This window comes from Cibotium barometz, chromosome 24 (genome assembly GCF_041138505.1).
Source record: "Cibotium barometz isolate CiBa-2024 chromosome 24, ASM4113850v1, whole genome shotgun sequence".
Classification (NCBI taxonomy): domain Eukaryota; kingdom Viridiplantae; phylum Streptophyta; class Polypodiopsida; order Cyatheales; family Cibotiaceae; genus Cibotium; species Cibotium barometz.
In genome coordinates, this window is record NC_141069.1 from 42,778,231 (window position 1) to 42,805,692 (window position 27,462).

A 27,462-nucleotide genomic window follows, 5' to 3' on the forward strand; every position below is an offset into this window, starting at 1 on the left:
GACGAAGCATGTGGATGTGAAGTATCATTTCATCAGAGAGGTGATAGAGAACAAGCAAATTCAGCTTGTTAAGATTCATACGGATGACAACCCAGCTGATCTGTTGACAAAGAGTTTGCCTACGGAGCGGTTTGCTCATTGCAGACACTTGATGGGCATTGGATGAGGCCAGTTTCAGCCTTGATATGGCCTTGTATATTATCATGTACATGCTGATTTTTTCTTTTCCTTTACTTAAGGGCACTTTGCCTTTAAGTGGGAGGTTGTTGGGGTAAAGGCGTTATGCCCACCCTTATAGTGTGTACAAGCCCATAAGTTATAGTACATAGTACACTTAGTACTTTTAATGTACTAAGTGCACTATGTGTACTAGTGCAATATACATGTGTGATAGGGGAGTCACACACTCATGCCTCATGAGTTGACTTATCCCCACAACTCTCTCTCTCTCTCTCTCCCTTGTTCTCTCTGTGTATGTCTCCCACACATGAATCACTCTAAACCCTAATTCATACTCCCACACAGGAGTCGGAGTGCGAGTGCGAGTGCGAGTGCGAGTGCCAGTGCCAGTCCGAGTCCGAGTCCGAGTCCGAGTCCGAGTCCGAGTCCGAGTCCGAGTTCAAGTCCAAGAATCACTCGCTCATGTCGTGAGTAATCTCCACAACTCCCACAACCATGTTGATGAAGAAAAACATGGAAAAACGCTTTTTGGCAAGAAAACTGATTTAAAACTTGTTTTAATGGTTTTCGGGTGATAAAAACTTCCAAAAAGCAATTTTAGGGGTTTTCGAGCAGTTTTAGGGTATATGATTTTTTTAGGGATTTTTGAAATTTCCAATCCGTACAGCTCCACACATGTCCGTACAACTCCATGCATGCGTCTGTATTTCCCATGCATATGCCCATACATCTGAAAAGCAAGTTGGAAAAGATGTTGATGGCGAAGAAGAATGATGCCCACACACATGGTCCACGATCTCCTTCATGGTGCTACAAGAGAGGTTCATGCCTTTTTATACTTAAAGAGTCCTCCTTCATGGTGCTACAAGAGAGGTTCATGCCTTTTTATACTTAAAGAGGGCTCCGCTTTTTGCCAAAAGCTTAACCAAGCTTTTGCTTTTGCCTTTTTCTCTTTGCTTTCCACTTTATAATAAAATATTACTCACTTTTGTCAAAGTTCTTTCACTTTGCTTTTCTAACTTCAAGGCCTTGATTTTCGGCCCTTGAGTTGCTTTCCCCCCCCCCCCCCCCCCCCCCCCTCTCAAAGGAGACTTCTATTAAGTATGAAAAAATTTTACGAAATGGAGATCTCACACCAAGCAAGGTGGAGGTCTCAACCAATCAGGAGCCCTGTGGTACCAATAGGGTTCCGAATGAGAGGACGTGAAAAAGATACCAATGTCCCACTCTCTCATAAACTGGCCGCACTTCCTCTCCGTAGGCCTCGAAGATCCCTAGATTCTAGCCCAGGTAGCCATAATGGTGTGAATAATATCACTCCAAATCGTGCAAAGACACTGAGAAACAAGAATGGGAGTACCCTCAATGGCCTGAGTGCATCTAGCCTTCCAGATATTCCAGGCTGAGATGCTAGCAATAATTTCCCAAGAGCTGTCTAACCTCTGTGCCGGAGGGACAAAGTGTGATCCAAATCCAAGTCCAAGTCCAGATCCAAATCCTTTGTGCCTTGGAGGGCTTCCCACCCGTGGTAGGAAGCGCCTTCTGAAGGACCAGCTTCACCCTGCTGTTATAGGAGGGTCTATGGATGTACTTTTGTTGCAGGAACTCAAATTGGATAGATCTCAGTTTGGCAAAACTGGTAAGATGCTTTCTGGCCACACCTTCTAGTCCTCGGCAGTTTGCATTTCAGTGGCAGCATTTGTTATGCCTCATGTTATTGGGCACGGTGTTATCATCCCTGCTAGAGCGCAGTGGATCTTGATCATGCATGAGGGTCAGAAATTGGGAATCTTGAATATTGATGCACCTGACGTGAGAGGTGAAATGGTGGCCTTTTGGGACACCATTACAAATGTCATTCCCCAAGTTGATCATTGGATAGTGGGAGGAGATTTTAATATGGTTGAGGAACCTTTCTGACACGAAGGGTGACCGCGAAGGGGGTTTACACCCTTTGGAGCAAACCTCTTGGGAGAGGTTCACGCTTTCCTTTTTTGGCAGGGATTGCTGGTTTGAGGATGACTTCCAAAGAAGGCCAAACTCCTTATCTTTCTCTTGGCATAACTGCAGGAGCGGGGATGAGAGCATCTTTGCACGTCTAGACAGGTTTTATGTGGATGATTTGTCCTTGGACAGAGGAGGCACCATTGCTATTATGCCAAAGCACCACCAAATCCGATCATTTCCCCGTCGTTTTGTCTCAGGGAGCCTGGGGCTCGCTCGGCCTCTCCCCGTATCCGTATCCCTGACCCTCTTTATCTAGATGCTGACATCTCCCTTGAGATCAGAGAGAGATGGAGATCTTGTGACGGTCTTGATCCTCGTCATAATATTGCGCTGGCTCTTGAGAGGGCCAGCCATCATTATCATAGCACTGCCTTGTCCAAGAAGAAGGAGGCTCTAGACAAGGAGAGAGCTATTAGGCATAGGGTTGCTGCTCTTATAAGGGAACATGAAAAGCATCTACATGCGTCTTGGATTACAGACTTGTTGACCACAGTTAGAGCAGAGCTGCAGTTGGCCATGGACAGAAGGGTTGAGTTCGCGTTTCATGCGAACGAGGCTTTTTGGACTCAGATGGGTGGCAGATGCAACAAAGAGTTTTTCTCAGCGCACAGGCCTTCCCATAGTTGTTTCTCGTACGCGTACGAACCTATTCGTACGTACGAGTCGTACGGTACGATACCGTACGAATTCGTACGATATCGTACGGTACGAGTTAGTTTTTTTTTTCCCCCCCCAAAATTTTTTTTCCTTGAAAAAAAATTTCCAAATGCTTAAAAAAAATAGAAACCCTGCTTTACGAAGATCCCAAATGCTCGCAATACTTCGCAACTTTCGTGTCCACTCAGTATTCCATATGGGGTTGTGGAGAGACCTAAAAAATCTGGCGAGGTAGACTGGTAGTGTACACTTGATTGGTAGGATGAGAGAATCTTGCTACATCACTTGGGGATCCCTGGTATAGGTAGGCTAGACAATTAGATTCTCAAGTTATGCACAAGGGAGAACATTTGGACATGGCCATTTTGATCTAGAGAGGAGTCCCTAAACTTATCACCCTAGATGCACTCCTCGTATTTGTGCAAGGACGGTCCCTTAGTCATAAACGCTACATTGGGAGACCTTTGGTATTGCATTACCGATCCAGGTTCTTTTTTGGAGACAATCGGGAGATCCAACCGGGAGAGACACATATCCATGTACTGGTTTCTCAAGCACTGTAGACTCCTCCCCTCCCAACCTTCCCTCACATTCAAGCTTGAAGCTCCATAGCTTGTAAGTGTAAAAAATAAAAACCGTATTTTATCGTACCGTATCCCAAAATTTCATATCGTACCGAATATTCCCGTACGGTATCGTACCGTACCGTATCGTATTTTCGTACCGTGACAACTATGGGCCTTCCCATAGCAGGGAATCTATGAGGTACTTGCAGGATTCACAGGGTGAGGTTCAGATTGAGCCTGATAAGGTGAGGGGTATTGCTTCACATTTTTATCGGTCTTTGTTGACTGCAGAGGTGCCCTCTCCTCAGAGAGATGTGGCACGGCAGAAAGTTTGGGAGTGCATGCCCAGGCTCATTACAAATGCTATGTGTTCTTCCCTCGATGCCCCTTTCTCAAAGGATGAATTCCTTCACGCACTGCATGCTCTTTCTAGTGGTTCATGCCCAGGGGATGATGGTCTTTTTCCTGCCTTCTTTATTCTTTTTTAGCATCAGATTGGAGATGCTATCACTGTTGCCCTTCAGGAAATGTGGTTGTCGGGTATGATGCCGCCATACCTCATGGAGGGGCTGATTCACCTTATCCCCAAGAGTGGGGACAAGACTGACATCAAGCAATGGAGGCCCATCACCCTCCTTGGATTTGTATATAAAATCTTAGCTAAGCCTTGAGTATAAGGTTGCAGCCGATTCTCCAAAGGACTATCCATGATAAAAAGAATGGGTTCCTCCAAGGAAGGAGTATATTTGATTACATCTGTTCTTTCTGGGAAGCTGTCGAGTGGGCAAAGTCTAGTCAGCAGCCGCTTGGCATTCTTCTGCTTGATTTTGAAAAAGCTTATGACAGAGTGGATTGGGATTTTTTGGAGGGCACTATGGCACACATGGGGTTTTCCCAAAACTGGATCAGAGGGGTGTCTTGCCTATACAGGGAGGCTCATGGCACTATTTTAGCTTGTGGGCGGCGCGGCGTGCGTTTTCAGATTTCCCATTCAGTGAGGCAGGGCTGTCCCCTCGCCCCTCTACTGTACCTCATTGTAGCTGAGGCTATGAGCAAGTTTCTTCGGGCTGCCCCTGGTGTTGTGGGTCTCAGGCTGCCTTTATGCACGGAGGAAGAGTTTTTGGACTCTGAGTTAGCAGATGATACGGCGTTGTTCCTTGAGGCTTCACCTACTTGTTTATGTGCTTTCCGGACAGCCTTGGAGGCCTTTTGTTTGGCAGCAGGAGCTACTATCAATTGGCATAAGTCAGTTGGTTTTTCGATCAGTGATTCTCCTCTTGCAGATTGGGGTACAGATGTTGGTTTTACTTGGATTGAGAGAGGATGCTCTGCCAGATACCTTGGTTGTCAAGTGGGCGTTGACATCTCCCCTGCACAATAGTTTGCTCTAGTGCTCTTAAGCATTAATAGCAAACTTTATCACTGGAGTAGGAGGAAACTCGACTTGGCCTCTAGAGCTTTGGTGGTTAACCAAGTTTTGCTAGCCACGGCTTGGTTTATCGCTTCGTGCTGGATTTTTCATAAGGGCTGCATTGGCCAGCTTTGTCGCCTTATTCGGAACTTTCTTTGGTCAGGGCTTGATGGAAATGCACACACCAGGGCAGAGTTTCTTGGGAAACCATTATCAAGCCTAAGCTAGAAGGGGGATTCAATATCATTGACCCTGAGGTGCAATGTAAGGCTTTGCTTTGTAAGCTTGTTGTTAGGGGCCTTCTTCCAAGCACTGAGACGTGGAAGGACTTTCTCATGCAGCAGATCACGAAGTGTCCTTGTTTGCGGAGGTGACTGGACTCTCAGCTCACGCTTTATTTTTTTGGATGCAGTTCACCGCTCCCCTTCATGCCCACTGGTTAGGTCCCTCCTCCGGGCCTGGGACTGCCTGAGGAGTTTTTTGTTGCACATCCCCCCGTGTTCAGTGGAGGAAGCTAACCGGCAGCCCATTCTGTGGAATGATTTGATCTTAGATGTGCATGGTAGGCCTCTTAGGGCAGCTATGCATATTCTTTGGGCTGGCTGGGAGACCCTATGCCCCATTGCGCTGTCTTGGAGAGCCTCACCGAGGTGCAGAGATTCGATTTCACGCAGCATTTGAGAGGCTCTAGCCGGAGGATTGCACAGATTGATGCAGCCATTCCCAACCAATGGATTACTCGATCTTTCTTGGAAGGCTGTCATCATTCTTGGTTTCGGGTTTTTTCTCGGACAGGTGTTCCTCTTCAGGTTATGGGTCTCCCCTTACCTAGGGAGGATGATGTATCGGTCCTTTTTTCTGTACAAGATGGATGGCAACTGGAGAGATGTGACATGCAGGACCTTATTGAGGGCCCCCAGATTCGTCCAGTCAAAGTTGTTGGCAGGTTAGGGAAGCACGTCTTTGTTGAACACCCCCCCCCCCCCCCCCCCCCCCAGGGATGATCACAGAGAGTGTTAGCCTTTGGTTGAATGGTGGCTGCCCTATCTGACATTTGCATTGGGACCCCGATGAGTGGGGGTGGAAGGAAAGTTTGGGAGTGTTCCAGCGGTTCGTGCCTAGGGGAGGATGGTCTTTCTCCTGCCTTCTTTATTCTTTTTTGGGATCATATTGGAGATGCTATCACTGTGGCCCTTCAGGAAATGTTTTTGTCGGGTATGATGCGGCCATACCTCACGGAGGGGCCGATTCACCTTATCTCCAAGAGTGGGGACAAGACTGACATCAAGCTATGGAGGCTCATCACCCTCCTTGGATCTGCATATAAAATCTTAGCTAAAGCCTTGAGTATAAGGTTGCAGCCGATTCTGCAAAGGACTAGCCATGAAACACAGAATGGGTTCCTCCAAGGAAGGAGTATATTTGATAACATCTTTTCTTTCTGGGAAGCTGTCGCGAGTGGGCAAAGTCTAGTCAGTTGCCTCTTGGCATTCTTTTGCTTGATTTTGAAAAAGCTTATGACAGAGTGAATTGGGATTTTTTGGAGGGCACTATGGCACACATGGGGTTTTCCCAAAAGTGGATCAGAGGGGTGTCTTGCCTATACAGGGAGGCTCATAGCACGAGCGTTTTCAGATTTCTCGTTTAGTGAGGAAGGGCTGTCCCCTTTCCCCTTTAATGTACCTCATTGTAGCTGAGGCAATGAGCAAGTTTCTTCGGGCTGCCCATGGTGTTGTAGGTCTCAGGCTGCCTTTATGCACGGAGGAAGAGTTTTTGGACTTTGAGTTAGCAGATGATGGTTCCTACCTAGAAGGATCCTCGGCAAGACTAGCTGTGATCTGCCATGTCCATGGCAGGAGTAAGACTCTTGGTCTAGGTCTTGACCAGAAACAATCGATGATAACCCAAGACTCACTTATATAGTGCTTATTGCTGCTATAAATAACAGGCTAGTCATAAATAGCCAATAACCTTGGATTTATTAAATCTAAACCTTATCCGCCTAAATTTGCCAGTTTTCCCTAATCCTAGGGCTCCCCTAACCTAGTTGGATTAGTCCCTAACCCCAAAGGTTAATGCTAGAACAAATTAAAAGTATCTCACTGGAGGGGCATCGGGCACATTGGAATGCGGATGCCTGGTCTGAGGTAACTCCTCTTAGGTGAGGTTGGTCCACAGCAGCCCGAGGTGTGTCCACAGGATCCACTGTATGGGTGTACTCCTCCTCTTGAATCCGACGTCAAAGGTGTCCTCCTCTTGGGTCCGGAAGAAGCTAGTGATGGTTGGTTGGTGAGGGAGGGGTCGGGGTGGCTTGGGCCAAAGCTCTCTCAAGAAAGTGTCAATGTCTTTGCGAAGCTCGAGTAGGAAGAGCCCTAGGCAGTGCTAGTGCGCTATGTCAATGATCCTGGAAGGTGGGCCAAATCCCTTGGAACAGACAGTAAAATCTCCTACAAATCTCATAGTATACTGGGCAGTGACATATGTAATGCGCCTTTGTCTCAATCTCTGTGTGGCATAATTGGCAAATCCTGTCCTCAGTGGGTCCCTGCGTGAGCTCCCCAGCTCTGAAGACATGCTCAGCGCTCCCTATCTCCACTTTGAGGCGGTGGGATGAAACCCGTATGTGGTTTCTCCTAACCATGTGGGACATCATCATGAACTGTAGCCTCTCTTTAAGTCAGAATGATGCATTGAGGGGAGTTCACATAGTAAACTTGTTGGTGACGAGTATTCATGAATAGTGCATTTTCTCTTGGAACTCTAGAAGCTTTGAAGTATTAAGAAAGTGCAATGAAGAATCCTTAATTGCAAATATCTTTTAGAGGGCATTTTGTAGAGGTTATGATCTAAGGAGCCTCGATGGCTTTCCAAGCGGTTTATTTGCTAGAAACCTCAAAATTTGTTGGGGAGGTCATGTTACGGGCTCAAAAGACCATAACAAGCTGGCTTTACTATTGAGTTTAGGTGGAAGGGGTGCTTATATTAGGGTTTCATGCCTATATAAATGAGTGGAGTGGGAGGATTCGTAGAAGATCAAATCATAGTCACCAGAAACGGGGAACGGGTAGGAAACTTGGTCAGTAGGTCGGCCACAGTTCGGCTGGTTGACCCGACACTTCCCCCTTAGCCACTTTGTTGATGTCTTGGCTGGTCAACCCGGCACCTCGGCGGCTGCCAACCCGACACTTCCCCTCAGCCACTTTGTCGACCTTTTCGCTGGTGGACCAGACACCTCGGCGGCTGCTGCTGTCATGTACATGGAGGATCGCCACAAGCTCCTCCTCTCACCTTTTGTGCATCTCTGTGTGCTCGCGCACATCTGGCTGTTTTTAAAGGGGGCAAAAATTGTACTCGTTGAATTTTGATTGAGACATTTTTTCTAAACGACGTAATTTTTATTTGTTGGGCAACGATATGCTAAAACATGGGTAATGTTTAATAAATAAACACGTTGGCTAACGTTTATCAGAAAGCATTTCGGACCTGTTTTAAAAAAAATCGATTTTCCTCGCATACGTTTTCTACACCACATTGTTGGAGATAAGTGCACACTAGGTGTACTTCTCCTATTCTAGTCTAGTGCCATGTGGCACCTCTATAATTGTCCCATAAGTCAGTCTACTCTATCTTGTACTTCTCACCTATATATTGTAGGTGTCACATCAATAATCAATCAATCTTGTGTCTCGTCTACACTCATCTCAAGGTAACTCTTTGTCTTTAATTTGTGTTCTTGTTTCATTTCTAGTCTGCTCTTGTTTTCATTTGTGCTCTTGTTTTCATATTTTCTACACACATTTCCACACCTGTTTCTTGCCCATTTCCTGTAACAAGATAGGGCATGGCCAATTCCAGCTGTTTCCGGCCGTTTCTAGGTGTGAAGGGGGTGGGAAACGCGTTTCCACGTCTCTCTCATCCGTTTCTCACGTTTCGTGTGACTATGGATCAAAGCCCTATCAAGCCCAAGTCTAGTGCTAGACCGACAAGTGGTTGTTAGACCTCCGTGGTATGGGATACTTGGGTTTTTGCGGAGCATTGTGATTGGTCAGTTGATGTTAAGTCTAGCCTCGAGATCAGGCATGCTCCGGAGGGGGCTATGGTTGGGTGGTGAGCTAGCTAGCTGCAATAATGTTTTTGGTGTATGGATTGTATGCCAAAGCATTTGTAGCATTCCTCGTACACAAGTGATCCTTACAGAGTTGAGGGCTTGTTTGAATGTCATATACACTCATTTCCTTTTGGAGATTACACTTTGTACCCACAAATTGGGAGCATGTGATGTGTTGTGTAAAGATGTCTTTCCCCGTGTAAAAGAAGGGCAGTATGCCTGGTAGAAAGGGTGTCTTTATCCTGAAACAGTTTGGAAATCTAATAATGTTTGAAGGGTTTCATGTTTTGCTTGAACTCTATCTTCAAGTTGGGAACTATCTCAATACAGCTGGCTCTTTGACGCAGGAAATTTTGTTTGCATCTGCAAAAGGAGTCACTTTGCAGCTCTTGCAGGGTCTGCATGAACAAAAGCTGAACATGAATATTTCATACATTCAAATTGATAATCAACTGCCACTTGCTCAGTATCCTGTAATGGTTATGGCTGGTATGTTTCTTCCAAGTGAAATTCCATCCTCTGAAGGGGCAGCGGGTGCATTTGACAGAGCTCCAAGCAGCACTGGAGCTATTTTCGAGTTCTCAGCTTTCACCTTGGTGGTTGCAAAGTGGAGGCATCTTGCAAGCTCTGTAGATTGTTTTCAAAAAATAGATGCCAGGTAATGTTTGCTAAGGGTTCTGGAGTAGGGACAGAAGGTTTACCTAGTAGTACTGGAAGTAGAAAGCCAGCAAACTATCAAAGACTGGGACACAACCAAACATGCTTTCTGCTTGTCTATTGCAGGTTAGCTCCAGCTCAAGTTCAGCTTGATGAACAGATAATCTGCTGCTTGGTTGATTTCTTCAGGACTTTATGTGGGGTGGGATACCATATCGCGCATCCGGATAGTGATGGCTATTCCAGATTTGCAGCTGCGGATAGCTCTTTGAGGGCTCAGAAATATGAGCTTTTGATGGATTCTAAATCTACCCAACTTCATCTCATCAAAGTTTTGAAATGGAAAGAGATGTACAGGTCATGGCCTGCTTCACGAGCTGTCAACTGTCTGCAAAGTCAGAATCTAAAGTTTCTCCTCTTAGCAAGGGGTGGAAGGAAAGTTTATATAGAAACTCTCTATATTGCGCCCATTGAGGTAACTGTAAGGTAGGTGCATCTGGCATACCTCTTTTACCCGAGCAATGATTACATTCACCATCAGTCTAATCTGTTCTCAACCCTCCCTTCCCTTACAACATCCTTTCTTCCGTTACTCACACCCTTGAGCTCTTAATAACACCGTTTAGCTTCATGGATTTTCACATTTTTATACACAAGTGTGATTGGTTTCAGCTTCTCAAGTGCGTCCTGGACAGACAGACATGGACAGCCACAGCCTTTGTTATGGAAAACAGGAGCTTCGGTACAGGTAACTAAACAGAATCTTTTTGCTGATGTGAATCAAGTTTAAGCTGACGTGGATGATGCCTTTGATGATAGCCTACTGAAAATTCATGTACTGAATACCTTTCTATTGCAGCGAGGATTGATGGCATTGGTTGATATAGAAGGAGCCCCTGTTCAGTTACGGCAGCTTTCTCTTGCTCATCCTCTAGCACGATGGGATGCAATTAAGGGTATGATAATCAGGCATTACACCAGGCAGTTACTACATGAAATCTATAAGGTCAGTGTTACACATCTTCAGGTGTGTCTTACTTTTTTGTACGCTAGAACATTGATTGACACTTCTACTACAGTGAAAAACATGAACCAATTGTCAACAGGGGTGGTGGTTTAACTGCTTCAACATATTTGAATTTGGTCATAGGTACTCGGATCCGCGGGGTTTTTGGGAAACCCGATGGGATTTGTAAAAAGTCTAGGATCCGGAGTAAGGGATTTTGTATCTGCACCAGCAAAGAGCTTTGTACAGGTGCCCCTCTCTACATCACAGGCACAAAATTTACTAGTCGTGTTGGGTAATATGAACGTAATGTAATGAAAAATTATTTGCACTGAAATCGAAACATTCTTTGGGTCGATTTTTTTTTTGTCCTTTATTAACATTTAGATTCATCCTGAGCAGAGCCCAAAGCAACTTGTAGGAGGCTTTGCTGTAGGGACTCAAAGTCTGGTCAGTAATACAGTGTTTGCTGTAAGCAGCGCTGCAACATTGATTAGCAGGGCTGCAAGAAAGGTCAGTTTTGAAGGACTTTTTGAGGTTTTTTGAGAACGTTGACATGCCATATATCCCAGTCCTGTGTGCATCTCTCATATAGATTATTGTGTTTAAGATCACAATAGAATATCAGATGATTATATGCTTTTGCAGGGTGTGGCAGCTTTTGCAATAGGGCATCAGCAAGAGCATGGCTTTCAGGATTATGGTGTGATTAGTGAATTGTTAGAGGTGAGTTTATAACTTATTAGACTACTAATCATGCTGCTTCACACCGATCACAATGGTTTTCAAGTTCATTGTTCATCATCATGTCTCTTGATTGTTTGCTTTGGTTGCAGGGTCTTACAGGTTTGCTTCAATCCCCAGTTACTGGAGCTGAAAGGCATGGGATTCCTGGCATTTTGTCTGGTGAGAAATCACTTAATGTTTTATTGCGAAAGTTGCCAAGCTTTGGTCTTTGATTTGGCTGCAAGAAGGATCTATACGAAAGTTTTTTATGTCGTGATTGTGTAATTTAAGAATCAAGATGTGACCCAGCGTCTGTAGCACATCACCTCGCTGTGTCCTTTGCTTTCTCTGGAGGGTCACAAGGTGCCCGCTTCCACGTGAATTGCTGCCCGCTTTCACCCTTTTGCGCACTCTGGGTTATGGCTGCCGGCTTGTGTGCCTAGGGCTGTCTTGCCCATGGCTGCATGTGCATCAAGCACTCGCTGGCCCATGGGTGCCTGCCTTACACACTGGCCAGCCCAAAGCCATCTTTTGTGTGCGCTAGCCAGGCCATGGGTTTCATGGCCAAACCAGCCCGACTGCACAATGTTGTGGGCTTGGCTTGGGTAGGGCTGGCCGCCCTTAAAACCCTCACCGCCAGCTTACAACCCCCGGCATAGCCGGGGTACAAAACATCGCCCACTGCCCCGTATATCTTGACCTGCTGCTTGTGACTAAAGGCTGAGATCAGAGTCTTCCCCGTGGCGGTGCTTCTTCCCTCCTCATTACTGTTAGTGTTACATCCCGGTAGCCACCACCATAGCCAAGGAGGGGCAAGAGCTCTAGTCGTCACCCAACCATAGAGGAATGCAGATAAGTGTCCACACTACCAGGTTTATATAGTGTCCTGCCTGCCCACACTAGCCCAGCCACCCACGGTACTCCGACCCAAGCGCCTCATCCCTGAACCACCCTGGACACACTCTCCACACGCGCTTTGGCGTGTGGACTCTGTGTCCGGTTGAGCTCTGCTGTCGCCACGGGCGACTCACGCATGCCGCTACAGGCTATGTGACATTATTAACCCCCCTTTCTAAAGAGTTTTCGTCCGCGAAAACAAATTGGGGAAAGTTGTTGGTAAGCATATATAGATGTTCTCGCTTGAGACCTTTTCTACTCCATTCACTTACCAAGTGTCTATTGATACACAGTAAACGTCGTATTCCGATCTCTCAACTAGAACTTCAAGGCAAACTACATGCCCCTAGTTGTCACTAGCACAAAAGTTAGATGTACTTGAGATTTTTCCGGGAACTCAAGTTTGTAGACTACGCTATCATGCTATGCTACCAACTTGTTGACTCTTCTCCTTGCATAGCTCTACGGTCATAGGAGACCTAGACTAGATTCCATAAAACAACGTAAATGGAGCAATTCTAGTCATGAACAGCAAAAAACAGATTCCAAAGGTGAGAGGTTCTCCTCTCCATTAGATTATTTATCTATGCACAAGTATACGCTCTAGAACCTCATTGGGTTTTCAGTTTGACCACCATCAATATATGGATGGTTGACCTCACTCTTACATAAAGTGATACTTAACCTTTGAAGATTTTTCTTCCAAGATTACTATCAAACTTTCTATCTCTATCCAACACTATATCTACAAGCAAGCCATATTGTTTGTAGACATGTTTGATATTAAAGAGCCTAGCGAGCTCGGATGTTTTCACATCTTTTAGTTGGAAGAAACTTTGTCGACCTATCTACTCTTCCCTTCAAGAAGAGTTTACGTCTAGGAAAACGGTTCACAAAGTTGTAAACAAGTATTTGTGTGTAGAACATATGGTCTCTATGCCTATAACTTTCCTGAGTACTACAACAAGGAAAGCAAGATACACAACATATATTTTACAACCAAGGAAACATGCAGCACTCGTGTTTCATTCGGAACACCAAACCATAGTTTTCACTTGCAACTATGAAAGATGTCAATAAAACAAAAATTGCTACTAAGGCATCGAATACCATCATGCCTTTAGTATACGCCAAAAGTTCTCAAATCCTCAAGAACTTCATAATGAATGTGCTCCGACATTCAAGGAATTCCTTTGCATGTTCTATGACATCAAAGATTTTCATCTCATGGTTAGAAACCACATGGACTTTAATTCAACAATTTCAAGTTTTTAGCAAATTGTTCTATAATGTGGTAAAGTTCAACACTTCCCTCTTTCCAAAAGTTTTTGCGTTCTTCTAAGAATAGTTTACACATCTTGCAACAAATATGATTTTCACGTAGACAGCGTCTATGTGATGTATAGTGTCTACACACTACTAGAAAATCAGCACCGATGAGAGTACCACTCTCAGCCCACGAGTAGATGCATGCCTATCCACATGTCTACTCTTGCAACCACTTTGGTTTCTTGGCAATACATATCTCTGTCTCTATGGCCAACCATGTCTCTACGGACATATGGGTTGTCTATGGTCAACCATGTCTCTACGGCCAACCATGTCTCTACGGACATGTTTATGGGCTGTCTATGGTCTACTCTTGCAACCACTGTGGTTTCTTGGCAATACATATCTATGTCTCTACGGCCAACCATGTCTCTACGGACATGTTTATGGCTATCTATGGTCATATCCAATAGCACCATCCAAACACACCTCTACAAGTGTGGTCTCATTGGACACGTCTTTTAGATGAAACAATATCGTAAACCATTTCAACTATGGGAAATGATTTACTATAAAGCAATAAATGAGAAATTCTTTATTGCTTACCTAGTTTGTATATACATATGTTACGATATGTGGATTAGGTATGCCTCCAACACACCTTGCACTGATAGACAAACAAAATCAATCTTGCTACTTTGAGACTGGTTTGACATGAAGAACACAACATCCAATTTGTGTTCAATACCAATATGAAGTTTGATGTTTAACATTTCTTTGTTGCCTCCTCATTACAGTGACAATGCACTACTTGCTCGTAGGTGGTAATATACTACCCCAATAGTAATCGATGACTCACAAAGAATAATTATAAGCACTTCATAAACATATTACAAAACACAAATATATACAAGTTCGCTTTTCTTGGCGAAATAAAAAGGAATGACATCCACTTTACTTTGTCTATCAAAATGCCAAATCTTTTTCTTGATTTGGTTGAGTGTAAACGGAAGGGCAACTGTACACGGAAAATCTTATCAATCATGAAAACTAAAAATACATATAAGCATGCGAGACAAAAAGAGATGACAAATTTGCACAGTACACCACAGGAGGGGCCAAAAGATGGGCTGACCCCCCCCCCATTCCTTTATGGTTAGATTACCAAAAAGGAGTCTGCTTCCAAATACAACTTCACGGGTGCCCAGGGATTCTCCACTGGCTAGCACTTGTCTCTTCCAATACAATATGAAAGCAAAACAAATACATATGCAGAATTTATTGAATGTAGCCGGGACATTTGTAAGACCAAAAGGCATAACAAGATACTCATAAAGCCCAAATGCTGTCCTGAAAGCAGTTTTGTGTACATCCTTAGGCACTAAACGCACTTGATGATACCCACTCTTGAGATCAATTCGGCTAAAGCATGCCGCGATCCATCCAACTTGTCAAGGATGTCATCTATGCATGGAATCGGAAACCGATTCTTTATGGTAAGCTTGTTCAAAGCTCTATAATCCACACACATACGAAAGGATCCATCCTTCTTTTGAACCAAGAGGATGGGTGAACAATATGGGGAAGAGCTTGGCTGAACCAAACCCTTCTCAAGAAGCTCATTCACCTGCTTCATGATCTCCTCTTTGTGGGATGCACTTACGCGATAGGCTGGCCTATTAGGTGGTGAGCTACTTGGCACAAGATCAATGCGATGATCTTTCGGTCGTACGTGTGGCAACTAATTTGGTTACTCATCAGCAAAACAATCATTGTACTCTTGCAAGAATTTCACCCTATCATTACTAAGAGTATTTACATGTACATTATTTTCCTCAACATGATCCCGTACAAAAATCAAGTACGCAAAAATACTCTTTTTCATTACCCTTTTTTTTTTCCGAGAAAAGATTCTTTCATTAGTTATATAAAGAACGCCCGTAGGGCTACAAAAGACCCTCTCCTGTTCATAAGAGAACAGAGCAGAGATCCAAGCAAGGCAGCTAGGGAGACTCTCCCTAGGTGCAGGAAAAGTACAAATATCAGTACAAAGAACTGAGGGGCTATATCATACAATAGGGGGAGGAAAAGCCAAACAGGTGGCCTGTAGTGCCAGCGGGGGGAACCCGCGTGTAGGGTATAGAAGGGGCGGCTGCGCCAAGTGGTGTGAAAGGCCTGGCGCCGCAAGATCCCTCATCCGAGTCGCCCCGGATGCGGTCATACTGTCCTCGCAGGGTGTGGATCAACTCTTGCCAAATCCCCCGGACAGTCTATGTTGGTGGCTCCAATCTCCCCTCAAAAGCCCTGAAACACCGGGCTCTCCAGGTGAACCAGATGGTGAGGCTGCTGAGGAGAGCGGCACCCCACGTATACATGCCCTCTGGAGAGAGGGGGGCCAGAATGCGCAACATCCGCAGCCAAATCTATTGCGCCTGAGGACAGTCCCATAGGCAATGTCTCTGTGTCTCCAAAGGGTGGCGGCATCGGACGCAGGCCGACGGAAGACCACTGTAGACAAGCCAGGTGCCAACTGCAGAGCCCGTGTGGGCGACCAGCCACTGGAAAGTCGAGATCCTGCGTGCCTGTAGACTAGCCCAGAGCCTGGTCCAAAAATCCTCCAGGAACTCTTGTGAGAGTCCCTGTAGCCGCCAATGGTCCGATGCAGCTGGAGAGACCATCCTCTGCGCCGTCAAAATATGTCTCCCCAACCGAACAGTGTACTGGAAAAAGGTGATCTTTGTGGCCTCGGGGGATGCATAAGGATCATGCCACTCGTACTCGCCAGGGTCCCACTGGAGCCGGGCCAAGGGGCGCGCTGCATATGCCCATATGCGCCAATCACAGTCCACATCTGTAGGGTCTGGATCAATATATATGCCACTTCCGGGAAGCGGCGGCCACTACCCGTATCCTTTGAAAGATGCACTCTGCAACCAAAGGCGACTCCGCCTCCACTCTCTGAAGTCTGCCCCCATCCTGGATCTCATAGTAGAGGCATCTACCATCCTCAGTGCAAGCTCTGACAGCCATCAGGATCTCCAACTGTGTAAAGGCTCCCATCCACCGTGGGGCCATTGGCTCGAGAGGCGTGAACCACTCCTCTGTGAGTGCCTCCTGAATGTCATCCCTCATAATCAGCCCCCCTCTGAAGTGACTCAGCCTCTCCACCTGGATCTCCTGCAGGAGACTACGTGCAGAAGGTCTGCCAGTCTCCAAAACTACGTGCTGGGCCTGCCGCCAATGGTCCCCAGGCTAGACGAGGCCGAGAACCCAGCATATGTCCCTACTCTGTGCGTACCGCTGGGCTCCAGATGAGTGGCTGTCTGGCCCGCTCCTCATCACAAGGAGGTCTCTGAGAGAGTCCCGGTCTCAGCAACTCCCAGGCTCGCAGGACTGTCCTCCTCATCTATATGAAGATCCATCGTATCTCTGGTGCCCAAGTGCCCGCCCTGCTGGGGGAGCCCTAGCCTGCAGCCACTGAAAAAGAAGCTCTTTCCAAGGCTCAGCGCCTGGAAGCAGCCCTCGAACAATAAGCTTCCCCAATAAGGCTCTACTCTGATCAACTGGATCTATAATGCCCAAGCCCCCCTGGGCCAGCGGAAGTGTAATAACTGCCCAAGCAACCTTAGCCCAGGCTGGCTGACCATCCCGCCCAGACCAAAGAAAGTTCCTGATCAGCCTCTGTACCTGGTTGATGCAAGAGCTCGAGAAGATCCAGCAAGATGTGATGTACCACATGGTCGCTAAAAGCACGTGATTTGCCACCACCACCCTCCCAGCCAAGGATAGCCGAGCTGTACTCCAATACAAAAGCTTCTTCCGAATGCTCAGAAGAAGCGGGGCATTCTACTGCTCAGGTGACAAATCTAGTCCAATCTGGCATCCCAAATACCACACTGCTGTGCCAGGAGGAATCCATCTAAAATTCGGGTCTGGGCTCCATGCCGGAGTGGGAGCGCTACTGATCCAAAAGGCCACTGTCTTGCGCCAATTGATCAATGCTCCCGAAGCTGCACTAAAAACCTGAAGCGACTGCTCTGCCCGCCGCTGAAGATTGGCCTCCTGGCCATGCAAAAATAAACCCGTGTCATCAGCAAACTCAGCATCGAGCATGTCCTCCCCCCGGACTGGGAGCTGGAGTCCTCTCAAACCAACCTCCTCTGCCGTCAGATACATGCTCATAGCCTCAGCAAAGAAGAGAAAAAGAAAAGGGGCGAGAGGACACCCCTTACGAACTGATCTGGTCAACTCAAAACTCGGCCCCCGTCCTCCTGCCATCAGCACCTGGCTACGAGCTGTGGAATATAGAGCCGCCACTCCTCGAATCCAAACTGGCTCAAAGCCCAGGCGAAGCATAGTGCCCTCTAAGAAACCCCAATCGACCCTATCGTATGCCTTCTCAAAATCGAGAAGCATCACGACCAGGTCCTCATCGAGAAATCTAGCTCGGGCCGTCGCCTCCCAGAAGGTGAAAATGTTGTCAAGGATACTGCGCTCCTTGACGAATCCTGTCTGGGTAGCATGAATCAACTCCCCAAGGAAGGGCTGGATCCTCAAACTCAAGGCCTTTGCTAAGACCTTGTAGACGGTATTGAGGATCGTAATAGGTCTCCAATGCGGAATATCATCTGATACTCCCTTCCCCTTGGGGATAAGAAAGATCAAGCCCTCTGAAAAGCTCTGTGGCATCACCCCAGTGTCCAAAACATACTGAAAGCCCCTGCGGAGGCCTGGCCCCAAGAGGTCCCAATAGCGCATAGAAAAGGCAGGCGTCAATCCGTCCTCCCCAGGGCAGCTATGGCGCGGAAGGACCCTCAAGGCCTCAGCAAGCTCAACCGCTGAAAGAGGCTCACCCAGAACTGTGCGCATACGATCTGTGACCCTCTTCTGCACATGGGCCCACACAGTCTGTCTGCAAGCATCCTGAGCCTCAGTGGCTGGACTCCTGCTCGAGCATGGAAAGGTCCAGTAATCTCAAAAACTCCCCAGTCACTCTATCACCAAGCTGCGTTCACTGAGAGAGGCCTGGCGACGATAGTAGAACTCATGTCTCTGCTCCTCTGCCTCTCTAACCTCCTGGCGTGCCTTGCTCAGCTGGGACGCCTTTCACTCACATGTAGGCTGCTGCTCCTGAAGGCGCTGAAGCGAAGGAAGGCTACGTCTCAACCGCTCGCGAGTCTCTCCCAGTCGTGTCAAGGCTGCAGCGTGCAAAAGAGAGCTGAGCTCGATGAGTCCCGAGGCACACTGGCCTGCTGCATCCTGGTCAGAGCTCTGGCTATCATGCCATATCCTCTCAATGTCCTCAGCGAGACTAGGATCTGTAAGTACCCTCTCTGGGATCCTCAACTGCAAGTTGGTCTCCCGTGTCCTCTCCTCAAGTGTCAAAATAACCGGCGCATGGTCTGAAAAAGAGGTGTCAGCGAGAATGCCAACGGAGCCCCCACGCTCCCCTAACCTGTCGCCCACATAGAAGCGATCAATCCGTGATAGATTAGTCCCTCCTTGCTGGCGATCCGACCGAGAGAAACTAAGACTCTCCTGAGAGCGGGAGAAAGCCTCATGCTGCCATGCATCAGTGATCCTCAGTGTCATGCAAAATCGCTCCCAAGCTGCAAGCTCCGTGCCGTGCACTGTAACATGACTGCCTCCCACCCTATCGGCCGGGTCCTCAAGCATGTTGAAGTCTCCCCCGACACACCAATGTGCGGCCTCTGGCAATGCATCCGTAACCTGGGTCCAGAACTCTGCTCTGGCACTAGCATGGTTGGGCGCATAGACATTGAGCATGCCAAAGAGCTCATCATGCATCCTCAGAATGACATACTGTGCTCTACCAGGCACAATGATCGCGCAATCCACAATGGCCTGCCGCCATACATCCGAAATGACCATACATACTTCTCCCTGCCCACCCAAGGGGCCAAACACTGCAGACCAAAATGTGTCCCATCTACCAGGCATTACCGAACCGTATCTCCGGATCCTGCTCTCACCCAAATGGTTCTCCTGCATCATCAGAATATCAATACTGCCCCCAACCAAACATCTCTGAAGCTCCTGCCTCAAGCAACCACGATAACGTATATAGTGTGCGCCGCCAAGGCCCTGTACATTCCATGAGATGATCCTCATGGATGACTTGGTGAGGTGGAGGGTGTCTCAGCCGTAAGGCGGGCCTTCGCAAGCGGCCTGGATGGAGAATAGTCTCCATCCGAGCGGCTACGAATCTGCCCACCCGGTGTGCTGCAAGAATCTCGGATCAGGCGCCAATGGTTGTGTCCCATGGCGACTGCCTCCAGCTCGGACAGAGCAACCTCGTGTATGCATACATATCCAGGGTCGCGTGCTAAGTCTACCACTATGCGAACCACCAAATGTCGAATCCCGTAGGCATCCACACTCCCGGTATCAAAGAAAAAATGAGCCAACTCCCATAGTCGGCCTATCACGTCTGTCACCTCCAGATCGCTCACATGGTGAGAAAACTCAACTGCCTGAGTCTTCAAAATGCTAAGAGCGAGATCCAGAGTCCACTCCCAGTCGCTAGGGCCACAGAGAGGGAATGAGAAGGCCACCGCTGAATCAAGTGCCTCCTCCCCTCGGGCCGGAGGTATCACTACATGAACTCTGATGGTGGGTGCTGGCTCATGGGGGCCCTCCGCTCCAAAAGGCCGTATGAAGGAGTAATCAAAAGCCTCCGAGCGCTGTCTAGTGTCGAGACGACTCGGCCGACTGCGGATAGAGGATATCCGTGAAGCCCGAATCGGCATGGTAAGTCTCCTCTGCGGTGCTCGAGCAAGGTCGGTGCTCAGTGTCCGCCGGACTGCAGGTGACCGCCAGGGAACTGCCAGGGCCTCCCGGGGAGCTGAGGCGAGGCGGGGGGGGGGGAGGGGAAGGGGGTGGAGGAGAAGCCGTTGCCAAAACCGGAGCGGGAACGGGAGGAGGCGAAGGTGGAAGTGAGGCGGGAGGGGGGGACGGGGGAGGGGGGGGTGGGGGCGAAGGAGGGGGTGCTGGCATCTCCTGGTCCTCAGTCAGCGCTGGGGTCTCCTCCTGGAGGGGAGCAAAGCAGTTCCTCACGGGAACCCAGTGATGCTAAGACTGTGGCTGCTGCTGCATCGGTCTCTGGGCATGTTGCTGTGGCTGTCTCCCTCTACGGCGCCCCTATCCAGGCTGCCACTCCGAGGTCTTTGTGGGCTGAGCAAGTGTCCTAGAGGCTGCCTGCCGAGCCAAATCTGTGGGCGGGCCATTTGGGGCCTGCTGCTGCTGCGGTGAAGGTCGGGGTCTCCTGCGAGGGCAGGCCTTGGCCATGTGGCCGACCTGCCTACACATAAAACACTGGTTCGGGAGCCCCGAAAACTCCACTCTCTGATCAATCCTTCCCCCCCCTATCCTAGGTAGCTGAATGACCTTCGGAAGGGAGGAGATGTCAGGAACCAAAACTCTGACCGAAGGTAGCCCAGCTGCTCTAGCCACCACTGAAGCTGCTATGGGGCCAGTCTCAAGCACCGAGCCCACCAATGCTCCTAGCCTAGAAAGGAGCGGAAGGTACGCACGGCGGAGTCCAGGGAAGCAAACTGTAACATGAAATAGGCGCCTCCTTGCTCGGCCGCTGCTGGGTCAAAGCCATGCTGCCAAGGTCTTAAGAATGCCCGAGCGCCCCTGATGTCAAGGGGACCCATGGCTAGGACTTGGGCCACGCTCTGGGCTGTCTCGAACTTCACCTGGTAGTATCCACGGCCCAGTAACTGAACGTCCAGGATCTTGCCCACATCTGCAAGAAGGCGGGCCTGGAGAAGATCCCGGATCTCCCCTCTGCTGGGGCGAGTGCCGACTATACGGCAGATGGTGGAATGTGCCTGGAGGCGTCCCACCTCTGCGGCGAGGCTCGCTTCCTCTTTTGGCGAAAGAGAAAGCCTGATGGGGGTATCCTCAGGGACGGGCGAGGGGGCTGCGGAAGAGTCCCTCTAAGGTGGGGCGGGAGGAGCCTCCATCAGAGTCTGAAGCTATGTCGAAGGCGGAGCGAATGCGGAGACCCCTGCAAGAACCGAGCTACACACAAAGGGCGGAGGGGGAAGGCGGAAGGCAAAAAAAAACCCCAGGGGACAGAAAAAAAAAAGCAAAAAGAAGGGGAGGGGGAGGTAAGGCGGCGGCGAAGAAAAAACGGGGGGGTGGGGGGGGGACGGAAGCAACGCGAAAGGGGGGTGGGGGGGAAGAGGGCGGAGGCTGGGGGAGGGGGGCGGGGCCCTGAAGAAGGGAGAGGGACGCGAAGGCAGTAGCGGGGGGCGGGGGGCGCTACAGCGCTGGGGCGGGGGGGGGAGCATACGCGAGGCAGAAACACAGGGCAGGCAGGGGGGGAAACAGACGCGAGGGTGGGAAGGGGGGAGGGCGTGCAGGCAGCAGCGCGAGCATGGGGGGGAGCGGAAGCTTCAGCGAACTCTTTTTTTCATTACTTTTTTAAATTGTACATGAGATACAAGGGGAATGGTATCACCCTCTTCACCAGCATCAATTACATGCTCTTGGCCTTTATGCATGAAGGTGATCCTGTTGGTTTTGTAAGCCTTGCATAGATCAATACGTGTATGCCAAGGCTTTCCAAGCAATACATCACAGTCGTTCAAAGGCACCACAAGAAAATCCTCATGATCCACATAGCCTTGAATGTGTATGCGCAACTTGCCAATAATAGGCAGCCCCTGCTTCAATTTTAGGACCCATGTCCTCCATTTCAATACCCAAAGCAGCTGCCATCTGTGTAGATATGAAGTTCTCAGTTGTACAATCATTAAACATGAACAAAGCGGGCTGATCCTTAAGCTGTCCCCAAGCTTTACATACAACCCTGTCTTTGCTATCATGTGAAGTGTTGCCCTACACATCCGGAATCATATGCACATTAGACTTTGATGCATTTGCATTATCACGCTTCTTCTTGTTTGGGCATGCGTTTGCAATATGCTTGGTGCTACCACAAGTATAGCATTTCCCCTCGCTCATATATTACTTTTTCTGCTCCTGAGTGAGACCACAGTCTCTCACTTTGAAGGGACGCTTCTTGGTAGTGTTATTTTCAGCCTTTGGATCATTTTTATCTTGGTTTTGGTCCTTTTTAGGTGGTTGTCCATTATTTTGCAGGTTTTGGACAGCCCTCTCTTGAATTTCTGAGTGAAATCCTCATCACTGAAAGCAATATCAAACTAGGCAATAAAAGTAAGTGCGCATCATATTCCCCATGATATGCGTCAAAATTCACAGATTTGTCTCCGGCTTTGAAGTCACGAGACTTTGATGCATGTGCCTGCATCTCAACATGTTTTCTCCCATGTTTGTCCATTGGGACAGCCCCTATGACTGGCATCATTTTAGGAGAAAAAGGTGATGCATAAGGCATAGATACATGTTCCTTGTAAGCATGAGCCATGGCTGGCCCCTCAACATGCATTGGTACATTTTCAACCATAGCTTCTCCCTCACGAGCACACTGGAGGGAATGAGTGGCATGAGAGATACGCGGAATACTTGCACAAACAGAAAATTGCAGTCGATGTTGCATGTGTTGTGCATGCACATTTTCAACCGGCAATGGCATTTGACATACATTTTGACTACTACCATAAACATTGTGTCCTTCACGGGCTACATAAGGTATTCTTGCATGGCGTGAAGTCACCAATTGTTCCTCTCCCATAGCATGGAGATACATCCTCTTAGACATAAGTTCTTGTTCGGGCACCCGTGGGGATTCCAAGACATGTGGGATGGTTGCCTTTTCTGCATAGGCATCCTCGGTACGAGCCAAGTATGCACGTGCTGCATCCCTCGGTTGCATGTGCAACTCTTGAGCAATCATTGCCATTGCATGATCCATATAAGATTCAGCTTTCTTGGCCTTCAAACGGTCATGTACCAATGGATCCTCGCAGCGGTAGAGATTCAATTCTTCTTGTTGTGCATGGGGGAGAGCCTGCATACGGGTAAGTTCAGTCCTCAAAACTATGGACTCTTCTTCTTGCATCTTCTCTTTGCCACGGGACAGTTGTCCCACATATTCATGTCCCCTATTGTGCACCACATGAGTTAGTTCATCCTGTAAAGCATTGGAGGCATGCAATTCATTGTCTCCGCCTCTTGTGTTAGCATCTCCAACATTCACTGTATGGCTGTCCATAGTGTTCTAAGTGTAGAGATAGCTCATGTTCACGGTGATCGTCTCTCACGATAGAAGTGAAAGAGAACCGTATGCTCTGATACCAATGTAATGTAACTTGGTTGAACACAATGCTAATCAATACACTTAAATACACTAAGATTTGATGGACACATGCTCAATACAAGAAGTAATTTGCTGAATTAACAAGAGACACACAATGAGCCAGAACAGCCCGCCCCTCCCTCAAATAAAGTATATTGATCCTGGGAGAATCAAGTACATAGTGTCATGGGCATTTCTGACGAGATTTCCATACCAATGCATATGAATACAGTATTGCAAACAAGTGGTTGTAGATGTAGACTTGCAACTCACTCTACCCTCTCAAGTGCCCATGTTCCCTACCATCTACTCTCTATTGCTCGACCAACACATGGTAGCAACAATCTGCAAGAGAGCACGTAGGACAAGACAACACTACACAAGGTATGTGATCTTGTAATCCGGTTCCTCCCTCCTGCTACTTGCTTCCATATTTAAGCATAAAAGCTTACAAATTGCAAGTAGAGTCGATGACAGCGAAAGTCTTTGCGATGGAAGTCCTTGGAGTGATGAGATCTTTGATTTGTCACATTTCTTTGCGACAAAAGTCTTCAAGAGGATAAAGGGAACTCTGGGAAAGCTTCCCCTATGGTTCAACTTGAGAAAGGAGGGCTGAAATTAGGGTTTTAAGCAAAAAGACCAAAAATTACAGCAATAAAGAGAGCTGTTTTGCTGAATTTCAGTCATTGGGAGTGTATAGGAGAGTGATTAGCACCCGGAAACACTCTTGGGAGCTTGAGAAACCTTAGCAAGCTTGGATATGGAGTTGGGAAGGAGAAAGTGCAGAAAATACAGCCCAAATCTCCTCATGAAGGAGGCGCCTAGGAGGAGTGAGGTGGTGAGTTGTCTAGTGTAGGTGGCAGGCAGGTGCTTTGTGGAGCAAGCTAGAGAGGACACATGGCTGGTTACTCCCTTTGTACAAAGGGGATAAGGTCTGGGCGGTGGACATTGGGTTTTGTCCACCTCGAGACATCAGTGTGTGTTAACACCGGGCTGGTCATAATTTATAATTGAGTTTTGGTCGCCCAAAACTTAATGAAGTGTGTTTACACTCACTTATAAATTAGTGTTAACTCCTAAGGCTAAGTTTATGACCACCTGTCACATGCCACATAACCATGTCAGCAGACAGTTCCACACGCACGGTTCGCGGGCGGGCGTCCCCTTACTAGGAACTACACAATGGTCAAGGAACAGCATGCAATTTCAATTGCAAGCAAGCACATAAAGATGCTATGCATTGGAGCAGTGATATGGACAATCCCCGTTCATGAGACTATACCAAAATAGAGGTGCTCCAGGCAAGTACACGAAGTACCAAACCCAATGGAATACCAATACACTAGGAATTTGCGGGCATGTACACAAAGGCACAAGTCCCAACGGAAAGCCAAGTCCACAGTATCACATGCATCTTCTCAAGCCAAAGGTAAACAAAGCACTTTATTTACTTCTTGGCATCCACAAAGGAAGGCACAAGTTGATGCAGTTGCGGCTCGTTTCTTCTATTCTTGTAGAATTTCATTCAATGTGAAATAGAGGTGCTCCAGGCAAGTACACGAAGTACCAAACCCAATGGAATACCAATCCACTAGGAATTTGCGGGCATGTACACAAAGGCACAAGTCCCAACGGAAAGCCAAGTCCACAGTATCACATGCATCTTCTCAAGCCAAAGGTAAACAAAGCACTTTATTTACTTCTTGGCATCCACAAAGGAAGGCACAAGTTGATGCAGTTGCGGCTCGTTTCTTCTATTCTTGTGGAATTTCATTCAATGTGGCACTACCAGCTTCAAGGCCTGTGAATGCCACACGTGGAGCTCCTCCTCACCTTGACCAATCAGCCCAATGTGCTCAAAATCTTGCAAGGGATCATGCGGCATCTTCTCAAGCAAAAGGTAAACAAAGCACTTTATTTACTTCTTGGCATCCACAAAGAAAGGCACAAGTTGATGCAGTTGTGGCTCTTTCTTCTATTCTTGTGGAATTTCATTCAATGTGGCACGGTCTCCTTTCTTTAAAGAGATGGTGGCAGAGATTGCAGCCTTTGTTCCCAATTATCAACCACCAAATTATGATGCACTACGCGAAAAGCTCTTAGAAGAGGAGGTCTCAGGCATCAAAGAGGCCATCGCACCAATAAAACAAAAGTGGAGTATCTATGGTGTGTCTTTGTGGGTGATGTCTGGACCGATGTACGGAGCAATTCTTTGGAGGGCATCCTTGCATCTTGTAGAGATAAAGCTGTGTATATCAAATCTACGCAGTGTGGTGTGCGCCAAGAAACAGCACCAGTACTTTGTGAAATGTGGAGTGAAGGAATAGATTATGTTGGTGCACAAAATGTCGTGCTGTTTGTGTGAGACAATGAGGCCACAAACCAAGGTGGTTCCAAACGTAGTGAACGATACGCACAGTACGTTTGGAAAACGTGCTGAAAAGATTCCAAACGTAGTGAACGTAGCCCCCCGATATATATACTTATAAACTTTTGAAATATGAAGTTTGAAGATTCATCAATGAACATTAAAGCACTTACTAATACTATACAACCTTCAATTTTAATTTTGCACAACTTACAACTTAGTAACTTACAAGTCACAAGTGACAATGGCAAATGCAAATATCAATATCAAATAAAATAATTAAACAATGAAGATAAATGAAAGTGAGATGGATCATGTGACATGGATAAATGATAAGTCTGAAATCATAAGATTGTAGACATATGTTATACCATGATACATGAATGATGATTCCTAGAGGCTAGTCACCAAAAAAAAACTAGTAACGATAAACTATAGTAGCATCTAGCTACTCATCTAAACCAAATGAGGACTCTGAAGAAACATCTCCATCCGTCAACATGCTGCTATCCGAGTCATAGTCAAGCTCTTTGACCACCAGCACTGCAGGAATGGTGTCACTCATATCTATGGGCCCCTCATCTAAGGGATCATCATCATCATCATCATGTGCAAGAGACTCGTGCTGCTGAGCTATCTGAGCACGGCCTTGTCCTTGACCTCGCCCACCACGACGGCACCGACCACCTGGATTGCTAGTAGAAGCTCCATGAGCATCAGCATCTAGAATACTCATAGCTCATGATCGAGCACGTGTAACCCTCCGATCTATGCTCTCAAGCTATCTATGGAGCTCTCAGTATATCTCCGCCTGCTCGTCTCGCAACCGGTCCTCCCGAAGCTGAGCCTCCGCATCAGTGGTATGAGCGAGGAGCCTATCGAAGCTAAAGGGATTCACTTGCCACATGTGACATGGCACATAACACGTATCAAGAGTCAATACTCATGAGGTTACACATTAAGTTTATTATTTAATAATAAACATTTCGAGTTGGCAAGTAATTTACCTCCTTCGCACCAGTGGCTATCTTGAGTGTGCGCAAAAGACGGAGGTTGGATCGACAAAACACCAACCTCTCTAACTTCTGAGTACTCAAGCGATTACAGATCTTGGTGTGCACAAAAGAGTATGCACTCCAATTCCGTTCGCATGCACCAGCAGAGCAACTCTGCACATGCCACATAGCACTAGCAAATGTCAAAAGACAAGATTACACATTGGCTGCATTATACAAACTAAGAACTTTAAAGTTACAAACCTGAGACAGCAGTCTAAAGACCACTTTCTGGAAAATTTTGGCCTAGTATCCATGGATGTCCCACCACGTAAGTGGTTTCGCCTGCCCTTGAACTGCTAA

The 27,462-nt window shown here is 47.4% G+C and overlaps 1 protein-coding gene across 1 annotated transcript in view; it reads left to right on the forward strand.

The window, feature by feature from the left end:
• The window catches only part of LOC147625326 (vacuolar protein sorting-associated protein, putative (DUF1162)), a 137,314-nt gene that overhangs the window by 80,841 nt on the left and 29,011 nt on the right, over positions 1-27,462 (forward strand). Inside the window, exons 20-28 of the mRNA XM_086817965.1 lie at positions 6,560-6,654; positions 9,139-9,587; positions 9,713-10,072; positions 10,259-10,334; positions 10,446-10,592; positions 10,737-10,841; positions 10,995-11,105; positions 11,241-11,318; positions 11,429-11,498. Of these exons, the coding sequence (XP_086674091.1) occupies positions 6,560-6,654; positions 9,139-9,587; positions 9,713-10,072; positions 10,259-10,334; positions 10,446-10,592; positions 10,737-10,841; positions 10,995-11,105; positions 11,241-11,318; positions 11,429-11,498 (1,491 nt within the window). The remainder of the gene's footprint in view (positions 1-6,559; positions 6,655-9,138; positions 9,588-9,712; positions 10,073-10,258; positions 10,335-10,445; positions 10,593-10,736; positions 10,842-10,994; positions 11,106-11,240; positions 11,319-11,428; positions 11,499-27,462) is intronic.